Genomic DNA, 18,126 nt, shown 5'->3' with positions numbered 1-18,126 from the left:
CTGCGCACCGAAACACAGTTTGGTTGCGGATCCGAGTGGAAACGTTTTACGCCTAAGGTTCCGCTACTGTCCAAGCTGTGTTAAAAGATTCACTTGAGTCGATTCAATAAATGATACAGACTAGATGCTAAATAAATGCTATTTTGAGTCGATTCAGTAAATGATTCAGACTAAATACTAAATAAATGCTATTTTGAGTCGATTCAGTAAATGATTCAGACTAGATGCTAAATAAATGCTATTTTGAGTCGATTCAGTAAATGATTCAGACTTAATACTAAATAAATGCTATTTTGAGTCGATTCAGTAAATGATTCAGACTAAATACTAAATAAATGCTATTTTGAGTCGATTCAGTAAATGGTTCAGACTAAATACTAAATAAATGCTATTTTGAGTCGATTCAGTAAATGATTCAGACTAGATGCTAAATAAATGCTATTTTGAGTCGATTCAGTAAATGATTCAGACTAGATGCTAAATAAATGCTATTTTGAGTCGATTCAGTAAATGATTCAGACTAGATGCTAAATAAATGCTATTTTGAGTCGATTCAGTAAATGAATCAGACTAGATGCTAAATAAATGCTATTTTGAGTCGATTCAGTAAATGGTTCAGACTAGATGCTAAATAAATGCTATTTTGAGTCGATTCAGTAAATGGTTCAGACTAGATGCTAAATAAATGCTATTTTGAGTCGATTCAGTAAATGAATCAGACTAGATGCTAAATAAATGCTATTTTGAGTCGATTCAGTAAATGGTTCAGACTAGATGCTAAATAAATGCTATTTTGAGTCGATTCAGTAAATGATTCAGACTAAATGCTAAATAAATGCTATTTTGAGTCGATTCAGTAAATGATTCAGACTAAATACTAAATAAATGCTATTTTGAGTCGATTCAGTAAATGGTTCAGACTAGATGCTAAATAAATGCTATTTTGAGTCGATTCAGTAAATGGTTCAGACTAGATGCTAAATAAATGCTATTTTGAGTCGATTCAGTAAATGGTTCAGACTAGATGCTAAATAAATGCTATTTTGAGTCGATTCAGTAAATGAATCAGACTAGATGCTAAATAAATGCTATTTTGAGTCGATTCAGTAAATGGTTCAGACTAGATGCTAAATAAATGCTATTTTGAGTCGATTCAGTAAATGATTCAGACTAGATGCTAAATAAATGCTATTTTGAGTCGATTCAGTAAATGATTCAGACTAAATACTAAATAAATGCTATTTTGAGTCGATTCAGTAAATGGTTCAGACTAGATGCTAAATAAATGCTATTTTGAGTCGATTCAGTAAATGGTTCAGACTAGATGCTAAATAAATGCTATTTTGAGTCGATTCAGTAAATGAATCAGACTAGATGCTAAATAATGCTATTTTGAGTCGATTCAGTAAATGAATCAGACTAGATGCTAAATAAATGCTATTTTGAGTCGATTCAGTAAATGATTCAGACTAGATGCTAAATAAATGCTATTTTGAGTCGATTCAGTAAATGATTCAGACTAAATGCTAAATAATGCTATTTTGAGTCGATTCAGTAAATGGTTCAGACTAGATGCTAAATCTTTACCTCTCAACACTAAAGTACCGGTAAATGCACGTAAATGAACCACCTGAGATACCACAGTGTGCTGCGTTATGGATCAGAAGGTTGAGAGTTCAAGCCCCTCCAACAATAAGCTGCCACTGTTGGGCCCTTGAATGAGGCCCTTAACCCTCACTTGCTTGTGTTGTATCCTGCATCAGTTGTAAGTCGCTTCAGATTAATTTCACACTGACCAAATGAAAACGTCAATGTAAATACTATTTAGCAACACCCTAGCAACCACCTGGGATATCACAGCAAACAACAAGGTAGCAACCGCCTGAATCATCAAAGCTTCCACTTAGCAGCATCACCTAAACTACCATCAGTCATCTAGTCAAACCACAGCAACTGCTCAGCTAAGCTATGACAAAGATCTAGCAACACCATAACAACCGCATGCAATACCACAGCAACCACCAAGCAACAAGGTAACAACCGCCTGAATCATCAAAGCTTCCACTTAGCAGCATCACCTAAACTACCATCACAGTCATCTAGCCAAACCACAGCAACTGCTCAGCTAAGCCTAAAAGATCTAGCAACACCATAACAACCGCATGCAATACCACAGCAACCACCAAGCAACAAGGTAACAACCGCCTGAAACATCAAAGCTTCCACATAGCAACACTCTAGCAACCATCTAAACTACCATCAGTCATCTAGCCAAACCACAGCAACTGCTCAGCTAAGCCTAAAAGATCTAGCAACACCATAACAACCGCATGCAATACCACAGCAACCACCAAGCAACAAGGTAACAACCGCCTGAAACATCAAAGCTTCCACATAGCAACACTCTAGCAACCATCTAAACTACCATCAGTCATCTAGCCAAACCACAGCAACTGCTCAGCTAAGCCTAAAAGATCTAGCAACACCATAACAACCGCATGCAATACCACAGCAACACCACAGTAAGCACCTGAAACAACACAGCAACCCTTAGCAACACCATAGCAACCACCACATTTATCTTAGCAACCATTTAGCAACATCCAAGCGGATACCTGGGATACTACAGAAACGACCTACACACAACAATCTTGCAACATTTCAACTACTACCTAAAATGTTACAACAATGATTTAGCAACACCCTAACACTATTAGGAAACTGCTTAAGCTGTGCAGTCATTGTTTTTGTGTTAGGATGTGCACGCTGCATGTTCATTCAGTGCTTGAATATGTTTTTAATTAAAAGATTTGTAAGTAACCTTTAGATATCGCTTATATATTTTCAGACATTGAAGAAAATGCAACAAAACTTTATCATTGTTAATGCAGACCCAATTTGTTTATAATCTTTTTTAATCTTTTTCAAATAATTGTTTTTCTTTTCTTGTACACTTTATGGTTGGAATGTAGGCGCTCGAGTGACGCAGCGGTAAACCACACTAGCCAAACAGTGCTCTGCTATCGGAGCAGAAACCTGCAGGTTTCAGTTCTCAACCAAACCACCTTGGTGGTTACAATATGACTGGAACAAAAGAATTAATAACAAGCTGTGAGACTCGGGCACCATTAATCATTACTGCATAGCTAGAAGCGGGAAACAGATGGTACCACAGCCATTAGGGGTCTTTCTGGACATCAGCACCCAAGTTACACACTACCAACAAACCTGAATAATTGTATGTGAGAGGCAAAACAACATCAACCAACATCCAAGATTATTGTAACTATATATAGTCTATATACAGTACTATATACTCTATATAGTCATGAACCCTGATCTCTGTGCCTTTGTCTAGCCCCTGCCTTGGAGGTTTAAAACCCAGCAAAGTTGTAAAGGGACAGTGGCAGTCTAGTGGGTAGAGCTTTGGGCTATCAACTATAAGGTTGAGAGTTTGAATCCCAGCTCTGCCATGCAGCCACTGTTGGGCCCTTGAGCAAGGCCCTTAACCCTCTCTGCTCCAGAGGCTCCGTACAATGGCTGACCCTGCGCTCTGACCCCAGCTTCCAAACAAGCTGGGATACACGAAGAAAGAATTTAATTGTACTGTACACGTGTATATGTATGTATGACAAATAAATGCATTCTATTCTGTCTTCTATACGACCCACCAGAGCTCAGACTCCCAAGATCAGAAGGAAATAGGACCCAGCACAGAACCCTGAACTCAACCACATTAAAAACCTTTGTTTGGATGAGTTGTGACATCAATTGCAAGCCAGACCTTTTTTTTTTAACATTACAAATGCTCTTTTGACTGTACTCTGTACTCTGAGTACATATTTCAAATACACTATATGGTCAAAAGTATTTGGACACCCGACCATGAGCTTGTTAGACATCTAATTTAAATACAAATGGTATTAAAATCGAGTCACCTGTGTGTGATCTTTTCAGCTAGAATAGCATCCACTCTTCTGACAAGGCTTCTTTTGAGACTTCATAGTATGACAGTGGGAATTTGTGCCTATTTAGTCAGAAGAGGATTCGTATGGCTGGGCACTGACGTTGGTTAAGAAAACCTTGATTAATTTTCCAGGTAACTCCAAGGCTGTTCAGTGGGGTCGAGGTCGGGACTTTGTGCAGGCCACTGGAGTTTCTTTAAACTGAGTTCTCTTCATGTCTTTATAGAGGAACGGGAGAGGGCCTTCCCTAAACTGCAGCTTCAAAATTGGAAGTATATAATTTTCTTATTATTATTGATTTTTAACACCTATTAGCGACTTTTGTGACTGAAACAGATTAATTAAAAAATTAGAAGGGGTGTCCTTTCTAATAGGGCAGTGGTAGCTCAGTGGTTAAGGTACAGGACTAGTAATCAGAAGGTCGCTGGTTCAAGCCTTACATCTACCAGCTTGCCACTGTTGGGCCCTTGAGCAAGGCCCTTAACCCTCAATTGCTTGCAGTGTATACTCTCAATTGTAAGTCGCTTTGGATAAAGGCGTCTGCTTAACGCTGAAAATGTAAACATGTCCCAATACTTTTGTCCATATAGTGTAGTTCTATTCCTCCACTGTCTGAGCCTGTGTAAGTGCACTGTGAATTAATGATAAGTATTACACGTCAAATATTATCGCGTTAGCTAATAGAATGGTGTTTTTTGTTTGTCTTAGCGCTATCTATGGGTAAAATCCAGAGCGCTGAAAGCTAAACAATCGTCCACACCACTGAGAATGTAAAAAGCTTTGTTTTGCACTAATGGCTTCCTCATCTTTCGTTGTTAGATGAGGGCAGTAATGGGTAAAAAAAAGTGTCCCGTGAGAAATCATACCTCTTCACGTTTACTTTATCATCTATTATCAGCTCAGACCTCTAAAAGAAAAAGCGTCCGGTCATTAGCATCCTTCAGCTCATTTAGAACCGCTGAGTGATGTGGTTTAGTCACAAAAAAACACACTTATAACGTATGACCATAAGACGCTGAAACAATTGACATTGTGGTTTCCTGACATGATTAATAATGCAGGGACGTCAGCAGACGTTATTTTGCACGGCTCATTCGGGGGTCACTGAGCCACTACTGAACCTTTAAAGCTTCACACACCTCATCGATCACAGGAAGTGGTTCTCATTTACCAGATGCTGTTTAAATTCTTAAAGCCACCCTAAAACACACGCTACGTTTTGTCATCTACAGCCAGAAAAAACAATATTTTAAATGCATGTGCTCACCAACCGCGGCAGTTTCCTGTTTCTTAGAAATACAACAGAACTGGGTGCTCGAGTGGCACAAGAGTCCAAGCTTTCGAGCTAAACTCTTAAGATGAATGCCTTAATTGTCATATATACAGATACATGTGTACAGTACAATGAAATACTTTTTTTCCACATATCCCAGCTTGTTTTGGAGGCTGGGGTCAGAGCTCAGGGTCAGGCATTGTACGGCACCCCTGGAGCACACAGAGTTAAGGGCCTTGCTCAAGGCTGCATAGCAGAGCCTGGATTTGAACCGACAATCTTCCATCTGATAGCCAAAAGCTCTACCCACTAGGCTACCACTGTCTGGCTGGGCGTTTAACCGACACAGCTGGTCTGTCTGAGGAAGGGAAGGCTGGAAAGAAGTGCTGGTAAGAGTATTCGAGGAACACTTAGAGTGTGGTGTAACTCTCCGTCTGTGGTACAGCTCTCTGGTCAGTGTAAAGAAGCTATCGGCGACTGCACACATGTTGAAGCGGGACAGATGTTAGTCTGCGCTCTCCTTTATTAGTGTGTTAATTGTGCGAGCAGCTGAGAAATTTTAATAGGGAATTGAAAATGACTAAATGGGGAAGAGGATGTAAACACGGATGTAAACATTCTGCACTGTAAACACACGTTACCACATGTAGCTGGTACTTTTCATTCAAAGCAAACTTACAATTGTAAACAAACACAATCCAAGCAACTGAGTGTTGAGAGCCCTGCTCAAGGGTCCAACAGAATCAGAATCAGAAAGGCTTGATGATCAGTCCTGCCTGTAGTAAATGACGCCACTAATTATTTAGTGAAAAATAGCCGAAAAAGCTGGTAGATAGCCCAGAAGTTGTTTTCATGTCTCCAGATTAGTTGCATTGCACCTCACACGTTAGTGAAGGGGCCAGAAGTGGATTTTGAAACAAAATGGTACAGGGAAAATTGTAACATAGAAACACTGCTTTCAGAAAAACACCTATTCATCTAGAACTACTGTAGCTTGCTCTGTTAAAGTCTCAGAATGTCCCATGTTTTACCCTAGAAATTGTTTAATTGGTTGACATTGGTTTGATTTACTCGGTTCTAGGGATGTACCGATGCATCACAAGACAGTTAAAAATCGGGGCACATGTGCCACAATTCGAATCGGTTATTCATTTAAGATGAATCGATATTCACTTTAAACAGCAGAGGGCGCTGGCGCTATTCACCTCGCCTGGTTGACGGCACTTCACAAAGTTGCCAGGTAGGGGGATTTTCCAGCCAAATGTATTTGTGAGGATGCTTTCTTTATTTGTGTTATTCATTTATTTATATAATGTTAGATTTGTTTTAAAATTTCATTTCAGTTTTTTACACAATAAGCATTATTTGGCATAGTTTTTTACCTACCTCAGAAATAAAAGGACATTCTTTATTTTAGATAAATGAAATTATTTTATTTAGATAAATAAAAGATAAGCACAAATACAGTATTTTATTTTATTAAAGAGAAATAATAAAAGGAAACTTTGTCATAATTTGTCTTCGTATCGTATCGTGAACCCAGTACTGTGAATCGTATCGTATCGTGGGTAGAGTGTATCGTAACATCCCTACTCAGTTCTGTGCTGTTCGTTTTGTTAGTAAGAACCTGAATGTGGTAAATGGCTAAATTTGGGTCAATGGCTTTGTGAGGTTTATGATTCGTATTCAATGGCCATCCAACATGTAATCACACATGTAACATGTAACATGATTCATGTAAGGAAAGTGCAGAAGCTAAAACCTGTATGAGTTACAAACAGACATGAGACCAATATTTACTTTAAATAAACAGATAAGATCAACAAAAAAAAAAACAGTGGAGCAACCTGGCAGTGGTAAGGATTTCCTCCTTGCAAGTGCAGTACCTTTACAGCTGAGCTGCCACGGCCAGTGAAGCTTTATGTAGGCCGTAAATTACGGTTAGGTTGCAGAAAAGACCTGGTTATTGGGCGAGTTGAGTTGGTGGTGGTATGTTTGCAAAAATCTTGGGTTGTTTTTACACTAACAACGCGCAAACACAAGAATAAATGTTTTAATTCTGTAAAGAAACTCAAGTATAGTATGAGTTGATTTATTAGCAAAGGGGGTGGCACTTAATGCTTAATAATGGGGTGGGTGTGTCTTCCTGCCCTCTGGTTCCTACACCCATGAACGACAGGATGAAGTAAGTTAGTGTTGAGTTATTATGCATTAATTTGCCCTCTATTACCACCGAGTTCATTTCACACCTGACCTGAAATGCTGAAGGTCAGAGGTTAAAGCTAGAAATGAATAATGCATGTGGGTAAAGAGTGGCTGTTTCCTTCTGTTAATGTGCAAAAGCTTTTTCCTCCAACCACCAAACCTTAAATTTGTATTTGCTATATATGTTTAGGAAGAGGGAAGTGCTTACTTATTACAGGGGGGATAAGTAAAGAGTGGATCGTGTGAAAAGCCCCCAAAATGTGCACAATAATTCCTATTTGTTTGTTTGTTGAGCTGTTTAGACAGATATTAGGCTGGTGGTTCTATTGTTTTGGCTCAGCGGTGTGTGACACACTAATAAATTCACCAGTTTCCACTGTTTTGCCATTCAAAGTGACTATTGTGACCAATACAATGCAAGCAGTTGAGGTCAAGGGCCTTGCTCAGGGGCCCAACTATCACAACCTGCCTGTGCTCAGTTGTAGCTCAATAGGTAGAGCTCTGGCCTAGCAATCAAAAGGTTGTGCAGCCACTGTTGGGCCCGAACAGGTAGCACTTAACTCTCAGTGCTCCGGGCGCATTGGACAATGTAGTGGGACTTGATCCCACAACCTTCTGATTGCTAGTTCAGTACCTTAACCACTAAGCTACACAGATTTTCATCAACTGCAAAAATATCCTGGACAGAAAGCCAATCCATTGCAGGGCTCCAGTCACCCCGGAAATAGGCGATCATATCTGCATAGCGTCCAGCCTTCCAAAAGCACTAGTGGGGCTCTGAACATGGATCTCAGTGGGGGTGGGCTGCTGTGCCCCCATTGCTGAGCACCCCAAGTGCTCATTTTAGTTCTGTTGGCCAGTAAATATCCAAGAGCGGAACATCTGAAGACCCAGCTTCATAGTCTCTATACAAAACACTGTATAAGATATACAATACTGACCTACATGTAAATTGTATACTGTATGTATAGGCTAGTTCACTAGCTTATACACAAAGGTAACTATGAGCAATATAACAGTAATAAAGGAAGTAGAGATTATCTACAGCTAATCGATCTCATGTGTTTTTATGGCTGAAATGTTCCAGCTGTTCCATAGAGCAGATATTTGTATGTAAATGATCTTCATATGGTTGAGATGAATAATGCATGTTGGTGAATGAGAGCTCAGTAATGACCTGCTTTCTTCTGTTAATGTGAGAGAGCTTTCGTTAATAGAACCTTTAAAATCAATTAAGTCATCAATCATCGCCAGTTCTAACTGCATAATAATAATAATAATAATAATAATAACATTGTAAATGATGTCTGTATGTAGACCGATAGCACAACCGGGAATTCAGACTCTGGATCCCATATATCTATTCATCAAGGTTCCTCCCTAGAGGCTTTCACATTTTCTGCATTTAGCAGACACTTTTATTCAGAGCGACTACTATGACCAATACAAAGCAAGCAATTGAGTTTAAGGGCCTTGCTCAGGGGCCAAACTGTGGCAACCTGGCTGTGCTCATTGGTATCTCAGTGGTTAGAGTTCTGGCCTAGCAATCAAACAGTTGTGCATTCAAGTCCTGGCTCTGCTAAGCAGCCACTTTTGGGTCCATAAGGGTGGCACTTGTGGACCCATTTAAATTATATATATATTTATATATATCGTTTGGGTGTAGGAGTCAGTACTTTTTGTTGTGAATACCCCACACACTCACATTTCATTGTTATTGTATTTCAGGGTTTCAGGTGTTTCCCACTTACTCAGACTCTTTGCCCGGTGACGCTCTGCTTCATTCAACAGTTAAGAAGTAGAGGAGATAAACACAGCTGAGCTCAATTAAGTGTGAAAGATTTTACACACACACACACACACACACACACACACACACCATGGTATGAAAAAGTAATACTGCATATTAAGTAATAACACAACATCTGGGTGATATAGGTGTTGGGCAGCTTTCAATAAAGTAAACTGTATTTCTCTTTGTGTAAAATTATGATTGATTTTTTAATGATTTGAAATCAGATCAGAAAGGACTGAATGACTGTATATACAGGGACCAACGGCAGGGTCTCTTCACCACATTACCAAGTGAAAAGCCAGTGCACATGGCAGAGATCAGGGGGATAGCATGACTTCTGGAGTTTAATGGGGGGTGTTTGACACCTCTTTTGTGTTATAAGTGGCGTCCTATACCGTGTAATTGGCCCACTGTGAGTAGAGGATGCTGTAAACACTCACCATACCTGCGACTGCTGCTGTCTTAAGCCCTTCCTCCACTGCATGGCACACTTAAATCCAGAACTATCTGTACCTTAGCAAACTACACCACAGTAACTGTAAACAGGAGCAACAACACGATGATTTTTGGTTTTTTTATTACACTATTTCAATCAAATCTATCTATCCATCCATCCATCTATCCATCCATACAGCCATTTTGGTACGCTCTGGAAGAGTTGGTCCCTGACCAAATTTAGCACTGATACTTGTGTACAGTATGGGTCATGGACCTGTATGTGGACATACCAGTAATTGGGCCTAATGTGTTTCCTGGTAGATTCAGACCTTCTGCAACTCTGACCAGGATTTCACAACCATACTTAAATCTATAATCTATAAGTGTGAGGACTATAGAAATGCAGTATTTGGCCAAACATATTTTCTATACCTGACCATGAGCTTGTTGGACATCCCATTAAAAACAAATTGTATTAATTCGAGTGACCTTTATTAGATCTTTTCATCTAGAACAACAGCCATTCTTCTGAGAGACTTCTTACTAATCTTAAATTAGACAGTACACTGTCACAGTTCTGTAAGTCGTTTTGGATAAAACCGTCTGCTAAATGCTGAAAATGTAAATAAGTATAGCAGTGGTAATATTGATAATTATTGTATGCTCCTTAAAGTTTTGATTGAATTTGGTACATTAACTCTAAGCTTCAGGTTTTTATGTGTATCAGGTTCATATTCGTATTTTAAATCAAGATTAAGAAGCAGGTTTTTATTGAAATATACAGAAACGACCATCTGATGGCTCCAAGCAGACCGATCAAAAATGACTTAATGGTTTTTTAGCCATTAACCTTTAGGCTTATATTATCCATTCATCCATCAATCCATCCATCCATCCATCCATCCATCCGGTGATCAATAATTCTGTTTGACATTTTCTCCAGGCGAATGTATTCTACATTTCATCATAGATCTACTCTAATTAGTCCTACACCCGGGAGATTTACTCTTTAAGGTTACCATGTGCTCTGAGCATCTCAGCAGATGAATGAATGAATCCCCAGAGGGGGCCGGTGCTTCCCCGTCTGTCTGTAAGTTTATGGTGTCGCATGTCAGTAGGTGCTTTAAAGATGTTAAGCAGGACAGATGTTCCTCTAACGCAGGAGCCGTTCAGCTCAGATCAGGTGGACCTTTGTGTTTTTGTCTTGCTAACTTGACAGTCCTTTACTTTAGCTTAGCCCTACCCTCCCCCGCTTCAACCCCAAACACCAATTGGTGTGTGTGTGTGTGTGTTTGGGTGACTGTTTGGGGGAAGGGTTGAGGTTGAGGTGGATGGGTATGGATGGTGCGAGTAACAGCTTTAGCTTTGAGTTGCAAAATGACAGCAATTCAGAAACATCAAGCTTCAGTCTTTTATTTCACACAACAAGCAAGAAAATCTACATTTCACATAAAAAAAAAGCTTTAAAGTCTCAGTGTAAGCTACCAGTCAATAAATAAAAGTGTCTAACGGTGCACAGCAGAAATATTTAAGTGCCTAAACACAAGAAAAACTATAATACAATCACTATTTACAGATTATTTACATGCAGAGTCCTGATTTACATTCAGACACTCACGCTAATGCTGACTGCTAACATACAGTTATCAAAACACTCCTGATATATGTTACACATGCTAGTTTTAACAGCAACGACAAGGTTCAGTCTTACATTCCACAACTTGTATATCTCTAAGAAGTAGAAAAATGAGAGATGACAAAGATTAAATAGGGCGAACAGTATAAAAACAGCTTAGCATTATAAATTCTTAACAAATATGTACACAGTGTAGTTTTTCATCCTTAGAATGGAAAGACAGTGTTCACAGGTCAAACACAAATAGATATTTAACGTCCAAAGACTGCATCGTTTCTGATGCACAAAAACTAGAAATAATACCTAAATTAGCTAAACACTTCTAGTCTGGGTGAATATGAATACACTAGGTTCCACATCAATATTTGACACTCTAAACAATTGAGAAGTATAAAAATGGAATAAAAAAATGTAGCAAATTTTAAAAAATGCTGTAAAATACAAATCTCACCTTTAAAAACTGTCTACATATTTATAAAAATGGCAAAATTTGGCCTAAAACCTGGACAATGTAATATTCTGCATTTAACCTTTTCCTGTAAACTGACTTTTAAATGCTAATCTTTTACATAATTATTATTTTTGGTTAAAAAACGAGGCACTAATCCCATTCTGAATATCAGTTTTATCATCACAGATCAGTTTTTGACATGACGGCTTGTGACGGCTTGTTTATTATGCCTGATTATCTTTCGCTAATATTCCCTTCTAACCTAGGTAGCTTCCCGAAAGCCGTTCAGTTACTATATGGACTTCAAAATCGGATCATTAACAATACTGAGAGCTAAATAAGTCTTCGGACAAAAGATCCATCTATCAACTGCACATGTAGTTGGTGTCTGTCCTCAAGAGGGCACTCCAGGATTCAGATGAAAAGAAACCAGTCCTGAATCCCAATAAGAGTTCAATAAGAGTTCGTCATGTGCGCTAGCTCGAGAGGGCACTCGACGATTCCGATTCTGTAGATACAGAAGACACGTGGCCTCGCTTTTTGGTCAGGAACTTGTGACTGGACTTGCTGCTGACGCTCAGCGCACTGCGTGCCGACTTGCTGAACTTGACACCCAAAAACGCGTACAAGATCGGGTTCAAGCAGCAATGGAAGTACGCCAGCGCTTCAGTGACGATAATCCATTTCTGCAAGCTTTGCTCCACAGAGCAGCTTGGCAGGACAACACCCAACATGACCAGAGTGTCCACCAGGATGCCGGCGCAGTACGGTAACCAACACACGAAGAAACACAGGATGAGGATGATGGTCGTCTTCAGCGCTTTCCGCTTCAGAACTTGTCCCTTGGATCCTTTGGACAGTTTGGAGATAATGATGCAGTAGCAGATCAGAATCACCATACCGGGAAGAACAAATCCAACGATGATGTGTTGGAAACGGAACGCAGTCGTCCACACCATGTTCGACTCCTGCGGGTAAATCCGGTCGCAGATATCCGTAGCGCCTGTTTTCTGGACCTTCGCAAATACCAGATCAGGAACAGTCAGGAGTGTTGCTGGAAGCCAAACTCCCACGTAAATGACACGTTCCGCCAGGAGCTTGCGTGTCATTTGGCTGTTGGTGGCGCGGACGACGGCCAGGTAACGATCCAGGCTGATGAAGGCCAGGATCAGGACGCTGCTGTACAGGTTGACAGTGTAGATCATATTCACAGTGACGCACAAGAACCTCCCGAAGTACCAAGAGCTCGTAGCGTCCACCGCCCAAAACGGAAGCGTCAGCACGAACAGCAAATCAGCCACGGACAAGTGCAGTCTGTATTTATCGGTCATGTTTTTGGTTTTCTTTTGAAAACCCATGACGAGCACCACAAGTCCGTTACCGATGATTCCCAGAATAAAGATGATCCCGTACACCGCGGGGAGGAACCGTTTCTGGAAGTCCTGGCTGATCCGGAGATCGCAGAACTCCCCCGTTTCGTCCATACTCCCCGAGCCTTCAGTGTTGTTGCCATCATATTCGAATAAAACTGACTGCAAAATAAAGCAAAAACAACAAACGTTAACATGGAAGAAACTAGTCGAAAAGGCGAGAATCGATATCTTGTTACGTAGGTGAACATAACCACACAAAGCTCCGGAGAGTTTGTTTTGAATAGTAAAGAGCAGGAACTCAGATGCACCCACTCACCCACCCACGTGCACATAGACACGTAATAACTACACAACATAGGAAATTTCCAACAAAGTAAAGAAAGTAAAATGACATTATTCCATCCGACATCTAAATACATACAGAACTAAATACATACAAGTCTATAACGTACATCCAACCATGGATTAATCTGTCCTAAGTTTATGTGGAAATTATTTTGTATAAAACAATTCAGCAACCCAGCAACGTTTAGTCTAAAATTTTCAAGTATTCAGTTTAACTTCACTATGTTTATTTTATGTTTATTTTATTTTGTGCTTTTCAGTAGAAAATGCTCTAAAAGCAACACCAATCCTCCTCTGGTCAACACTGCGGCCTGCCAAGAGGAGCCAGTCGTGTTTTCAGAGCAACTTTCAAAAAATGTTACAAGTAAAACTGGTTCTGCATTGAACACAGAAGAATTTATATAACGCTATGTTTTTAGAAATAAAAAGGTTCTATAGCACTATCAACCAGAACCTACCACAACAACTATATTTGAAGGAAAAATTAGATAGATAGCAATTTGTCCAGACGTTAGGGTGTCCCTAACATAGGCACACATAGGCAAAATGCATATTTTCAATACATTTTTCAACATTTTATTTCATTACAATATTAATCAATAACATATTCACTATTTGTGATGCAATGTGTATGTGTGTTTTTTTAAACATGTGGTTAGTTATAGTTAGTGATATTTCCTATGTGTCCAGACTTTAGGGACACCCTGTATCAACCCTAAGTTAAAAAAATAAATCAAAGCAGCAATCAAGAGCATAAAGAAGAATCACTAAACTACATCTGCTTGAACTAAATGATTTAAAACCATGTAACAAAGGGTTTGGTTTAAAGCATCTTTCAGAGGATCAATTAAGTAGGAATCGTTCCACCAGGAATTCCTAACTCAAATCAAATCAAGGTTCATTTGTCACATAGATAGTCATACACAGTACAACTGGCAGTGAAATGATTTAGTGACTGCTCAGCCACAGTAGTTACAAAAACGTACAAAGTCAAAATATATATAATACAAAAAAAAAAAAAATGTTTTTAAAATGTAAAAATGTAGAAAATTTGAAAAATTTAGAATATAATTAAAAAATTGAAGCAATAGAAGCAATTTAAGTGAACAAGTGTTAACGACAACTATGCTGCAATGCCACTTAATAATTTTAATAATATTAAACTTCTGCTAACATTACAACACTATTGTTGTGTTATTCATGTAACATTTAACATAAGTTCCTAGTCTTGCATTAAAATGACCAAACCTCAATCAAAGTACTTCACATCACTATATCTTTGTTATACATGCAACTATCTGCACATTGTGCTTCCTAATAACAGCTTCACTACATGTGGATTAAATAATAAAATAAATAACAACCTCTCACAAATAGAGCCACTTACATCATAGAAAGCCATGCTGCTGTCCTCAGATTTATATCTGTATAACCTCAAACACACTCACTCAATACTATCAGTGCGATTCTCCTGACAGGTAGGAGGTTCAGGGCTGCATATATACTCTTTAACCACGCCCACAACGCACAGTTCATTTACATAATCCAGCCCCTCTATCTGAGTGGGCGGAGCTAGATGTGTGTGTGTGTGTGTGTGTGTGTGTGTCTCATTGTACAGCAGCGAGGGTTCATTGAATCTTAAAATACAGAAACGAAGCAAACAATAAATAAATAAATAAACACATTAATAAACATTAGGGTGTTAAATGTGCTTTGTAGAAAATGGTTGCCAGGTTGGTCTTTCTTTTACACTGGATTTACTTCATTGTGCTGTACTGTTAAAGCTTTAAACAAACATATTTTTAAATTTAATCTGTAAAATTGAGACTTAAATAATAATTTATTTTCACCTAATTGTGCAATAATAAGTAAAGTGTGTAAAAAATAAGATAACAAAAGGTTTAATTCAGAAACATTCCGACTGCACACAACAAGGTGTGGTTACAAACAAGGTTGCCAGATTGGGAATGATCCACCTTGGCAAAGTCATAATAACTTAAGCTGTGGTAGTTTGAATGAGTGTGGGTGGACTGGGGTCCATAGCATGACGGGGGGTCTTTATATTTACATTTACATTTTCGGCATTTAGCAGACGCCTTTATCCAAAGCGACTTACATTAGAGTTACAGTATACAGTCTGAGCAATTGAGAGTTTGCTCAAGGGCCTAACAGCAGCAACCTGGCAGTGGTGGGTCTTGAACCAGCAACCTTCTGATTACTATCCACAAAGTTGAATCAGTTCATCTGGACACAAGTTTGTTGTAGAGATACGTTTCGTCACTCAATCAGAATGACAGAAGTCATTCGGATTGAGTGACGAAACGTGTCATTCGGATTGAGTGACGAAACGTATCTCTACAACAAACTTGTGTCCAGATGAACTGATTCAACTTTGTGGATTTGTGTACCTGGATTATTGAGCATGCATCAACAGCTTCTGATTACTAGTCCATTACCTTAGCCACTAGGCTACGGCTGTGCTCGAGCTCCTTATTTTATTTTGTAAGCCAACTGATGATTGTGTCTCATGACCAAGATGCTTTACCAACCTCCACCAGACTTTGAAGACAACTCTAATGTCTATGTATGTCAGTAATATTTACAATATTTTTTTGGATTGTTGGATTGCTGGGCTTGAGTTACACTGCTAAAAGAAAGAACGACTTTTACGACCAAACTCTCAACGCAACTTCACAAACAAGAAAGCAGGAGATAGATAAAAATGCAGTGATAGTATATCTGTGTAGCTGCTGCTGCTATGAACTCTGTCAGACAATCATATTGTTTAACTGTTTATTTCGTTTTAGTAATCACTGGTCAGGTCTGTGGTGGTTTCAGCATCATCCAAAACAAAGAGCAAAAATACAGGGTGCCAGTCTAGTGTGAAGTCTATGTATGTAATTTATTTCGTTTTATTTTATTGGAAAGTGTGAAGTAACCAGAGTATCTGCAAGAAAACCATTGTGGACACATGGAGAACATGCTAAATGCCTTACAGACCGTGATCAAAGGCTATGAGGATCAAACCCAGGTCCTCATCTCTTTAACAGCCACACCCCCACTGGGATCTTGTTTGTTTATGTGTCTATTTACTCATCACTGTGCTGAAATACCTGAAACCTGAAGTGTGAAAGACAGAACCAGGACCGTTTCTGATGCTCAGAGAAGCTTTAATCAAGATTCACTTTTATTACCTCAATACATACAGGACTACAAGGAAAAAAAAGATGTTTTGTTCTAAAGAACTATCATTAAAGATTATAAAATAAAGACTATACTACACATCTGTTATTATTTAACACTACAACAGCTTACTATATCACATATTACATATCTCATTTAAAATATTTAATGCTAGGATACTTCTTAAAATTTTTATATGACATACTAAATTTTTTATTCTATTTATTCAATTACATAGTGTGTACAACATTACTTGTGTACTTTCATTCTTTGTACTTTAATACATTTTGCTTTAATGTACCTGGAGCTGCTGTAATAACTGACTTTCCCTATGGGATTAATAAAGTTATCTATCTATCTATCTATCTATCTATCTATCTATCTATCTATCTATCTATCTATCTATCTATCTATCTATCTATCTATCTATCTATCTATCTATCTATCTATCTATCTAAAATATAGACTGAACCATGAGGGAAAATTAAATCATGAATAAGATAATGAAACGTTGTAAAGAAAAACTCTTGTTGTGATATTAAACCCGAGTAAGCACTGTGATTGAAAAGCATGAACATCAATAATTTTGACTCTTTTACTTCTTTCTGATTTACTGACCCACTGGCTTCTCCTGGGTGTAGCTCCGGGGTCCACTAGAGGGTGCTTTGTGGCCCAGTGGTTGGGAAGCTCTGCCCACAGCTAAGGAAATTGCTAAAGCTAAATTGCTTCTCATTTTCCAATTCTGGCACATTAATGAAACTCTTTTGCCCTCAATAATGTGTAACTTTTTACAACCTTAAGCATTTTATCCAAAGCAGCTTAAAAGCGTGACTCTATACAATCCAAGCAATTGAGGGCAACAGTGGAAAATTGGCTGTGGTGGGGATTGAACCAGCGGCCTTCTGATAACTGGTCCAGTACCTTAACCACTGCAGTATATAAAGCGGTAATTATTGCTGCAGTTATAACACTATTATGAAGCATCATTAGTCCTTCTGGAGAAAATAAAATGTGGTCACCTGACCATGAGCTTGTTGGATGCGCTAATACAAAACCATGTGTAGGATTTTGTAGCTATACCAAGATTTAAGCCTCCACTCTTCTGTTCTTCTGGTTAGCTTTTCACAAGATTCTGGAGTGATTCTATGGGAATCTTTGCATATTTAGTCGAAAGAGCATTTGTTAGGTCAGGTAATGATGTTGGATGAGTCTGGCCAGGATAAAGTGGTGATAAAAAATTAATAAATGTATGAATGCATTGGATAAAATCATCTGCTAAATGCCATAAATATAAACTTAACATGTAAACCCCAAGTGGTTTAGCCTCAGTAGATCTTGCTGATCTCATAATGCAGTATAGCCAGTCATACATTATGTATGTTTTGTAATAGTTTTAATGAATAAATAATTGTAAATTTATCTTCATGCATAACTTCTAGGGCTAGGGTTCTCCAATCTGCAG

At 38.6% G+C, this 18,126-nt stretch overlaps 1 protein-coding gene across 1 annotated transcript; it reads right to left on the bottom strand.

Moving 5' to 3' along the window:
* Positions 1–11,069: 11,069 nt before the first annotated feature.
* On the bottom strand, positions 11,070–14,932 carry cxcr4b (chemokine (C-X-C motif), receptor 4b). Its single transcript, XM_063005542.1, has 2 exons — positions 14,869–14,932; positions 11,070–13,295 (listed from the first exon to the last, which is right to left on the bottom strand). Exons 1-2 carry the CDS (start codon positions 14,881–14,883, stop codon positions 12,240–12,242), a joined length of 1,071 nt encoding a protein of 356 aa, XP_062861612.1. The 5' UTR covers positions 14,884–14,932; the 3' UTR covers positions 11,070–12,239.
* Between the last annotated feature and the right edge of the window lie 3,194 nt (positions 14,933–18,126).

Source organism: Trichomycterus rosablanca, chromosome 12, assembly GCF_030014385.1.
Source record: "Trichomycterus rosablanca isolate fTriRos1 chromosome 12, fTriRos1.hap1, whole genome shotgun sequence".
Classification (NCBI taxonomy): domain Eukaryota; kingdom Metazoa; phylum Chordata; class Actinopteri; order Siluriformes; family Trichomycteridae; genus Trichomycterus; species Trichomycterus rosablanca.
Note: the sequence above shows the minus strand (reverse complement) of the source record. Positions and strands in the feature narration are given on the sequence as shown.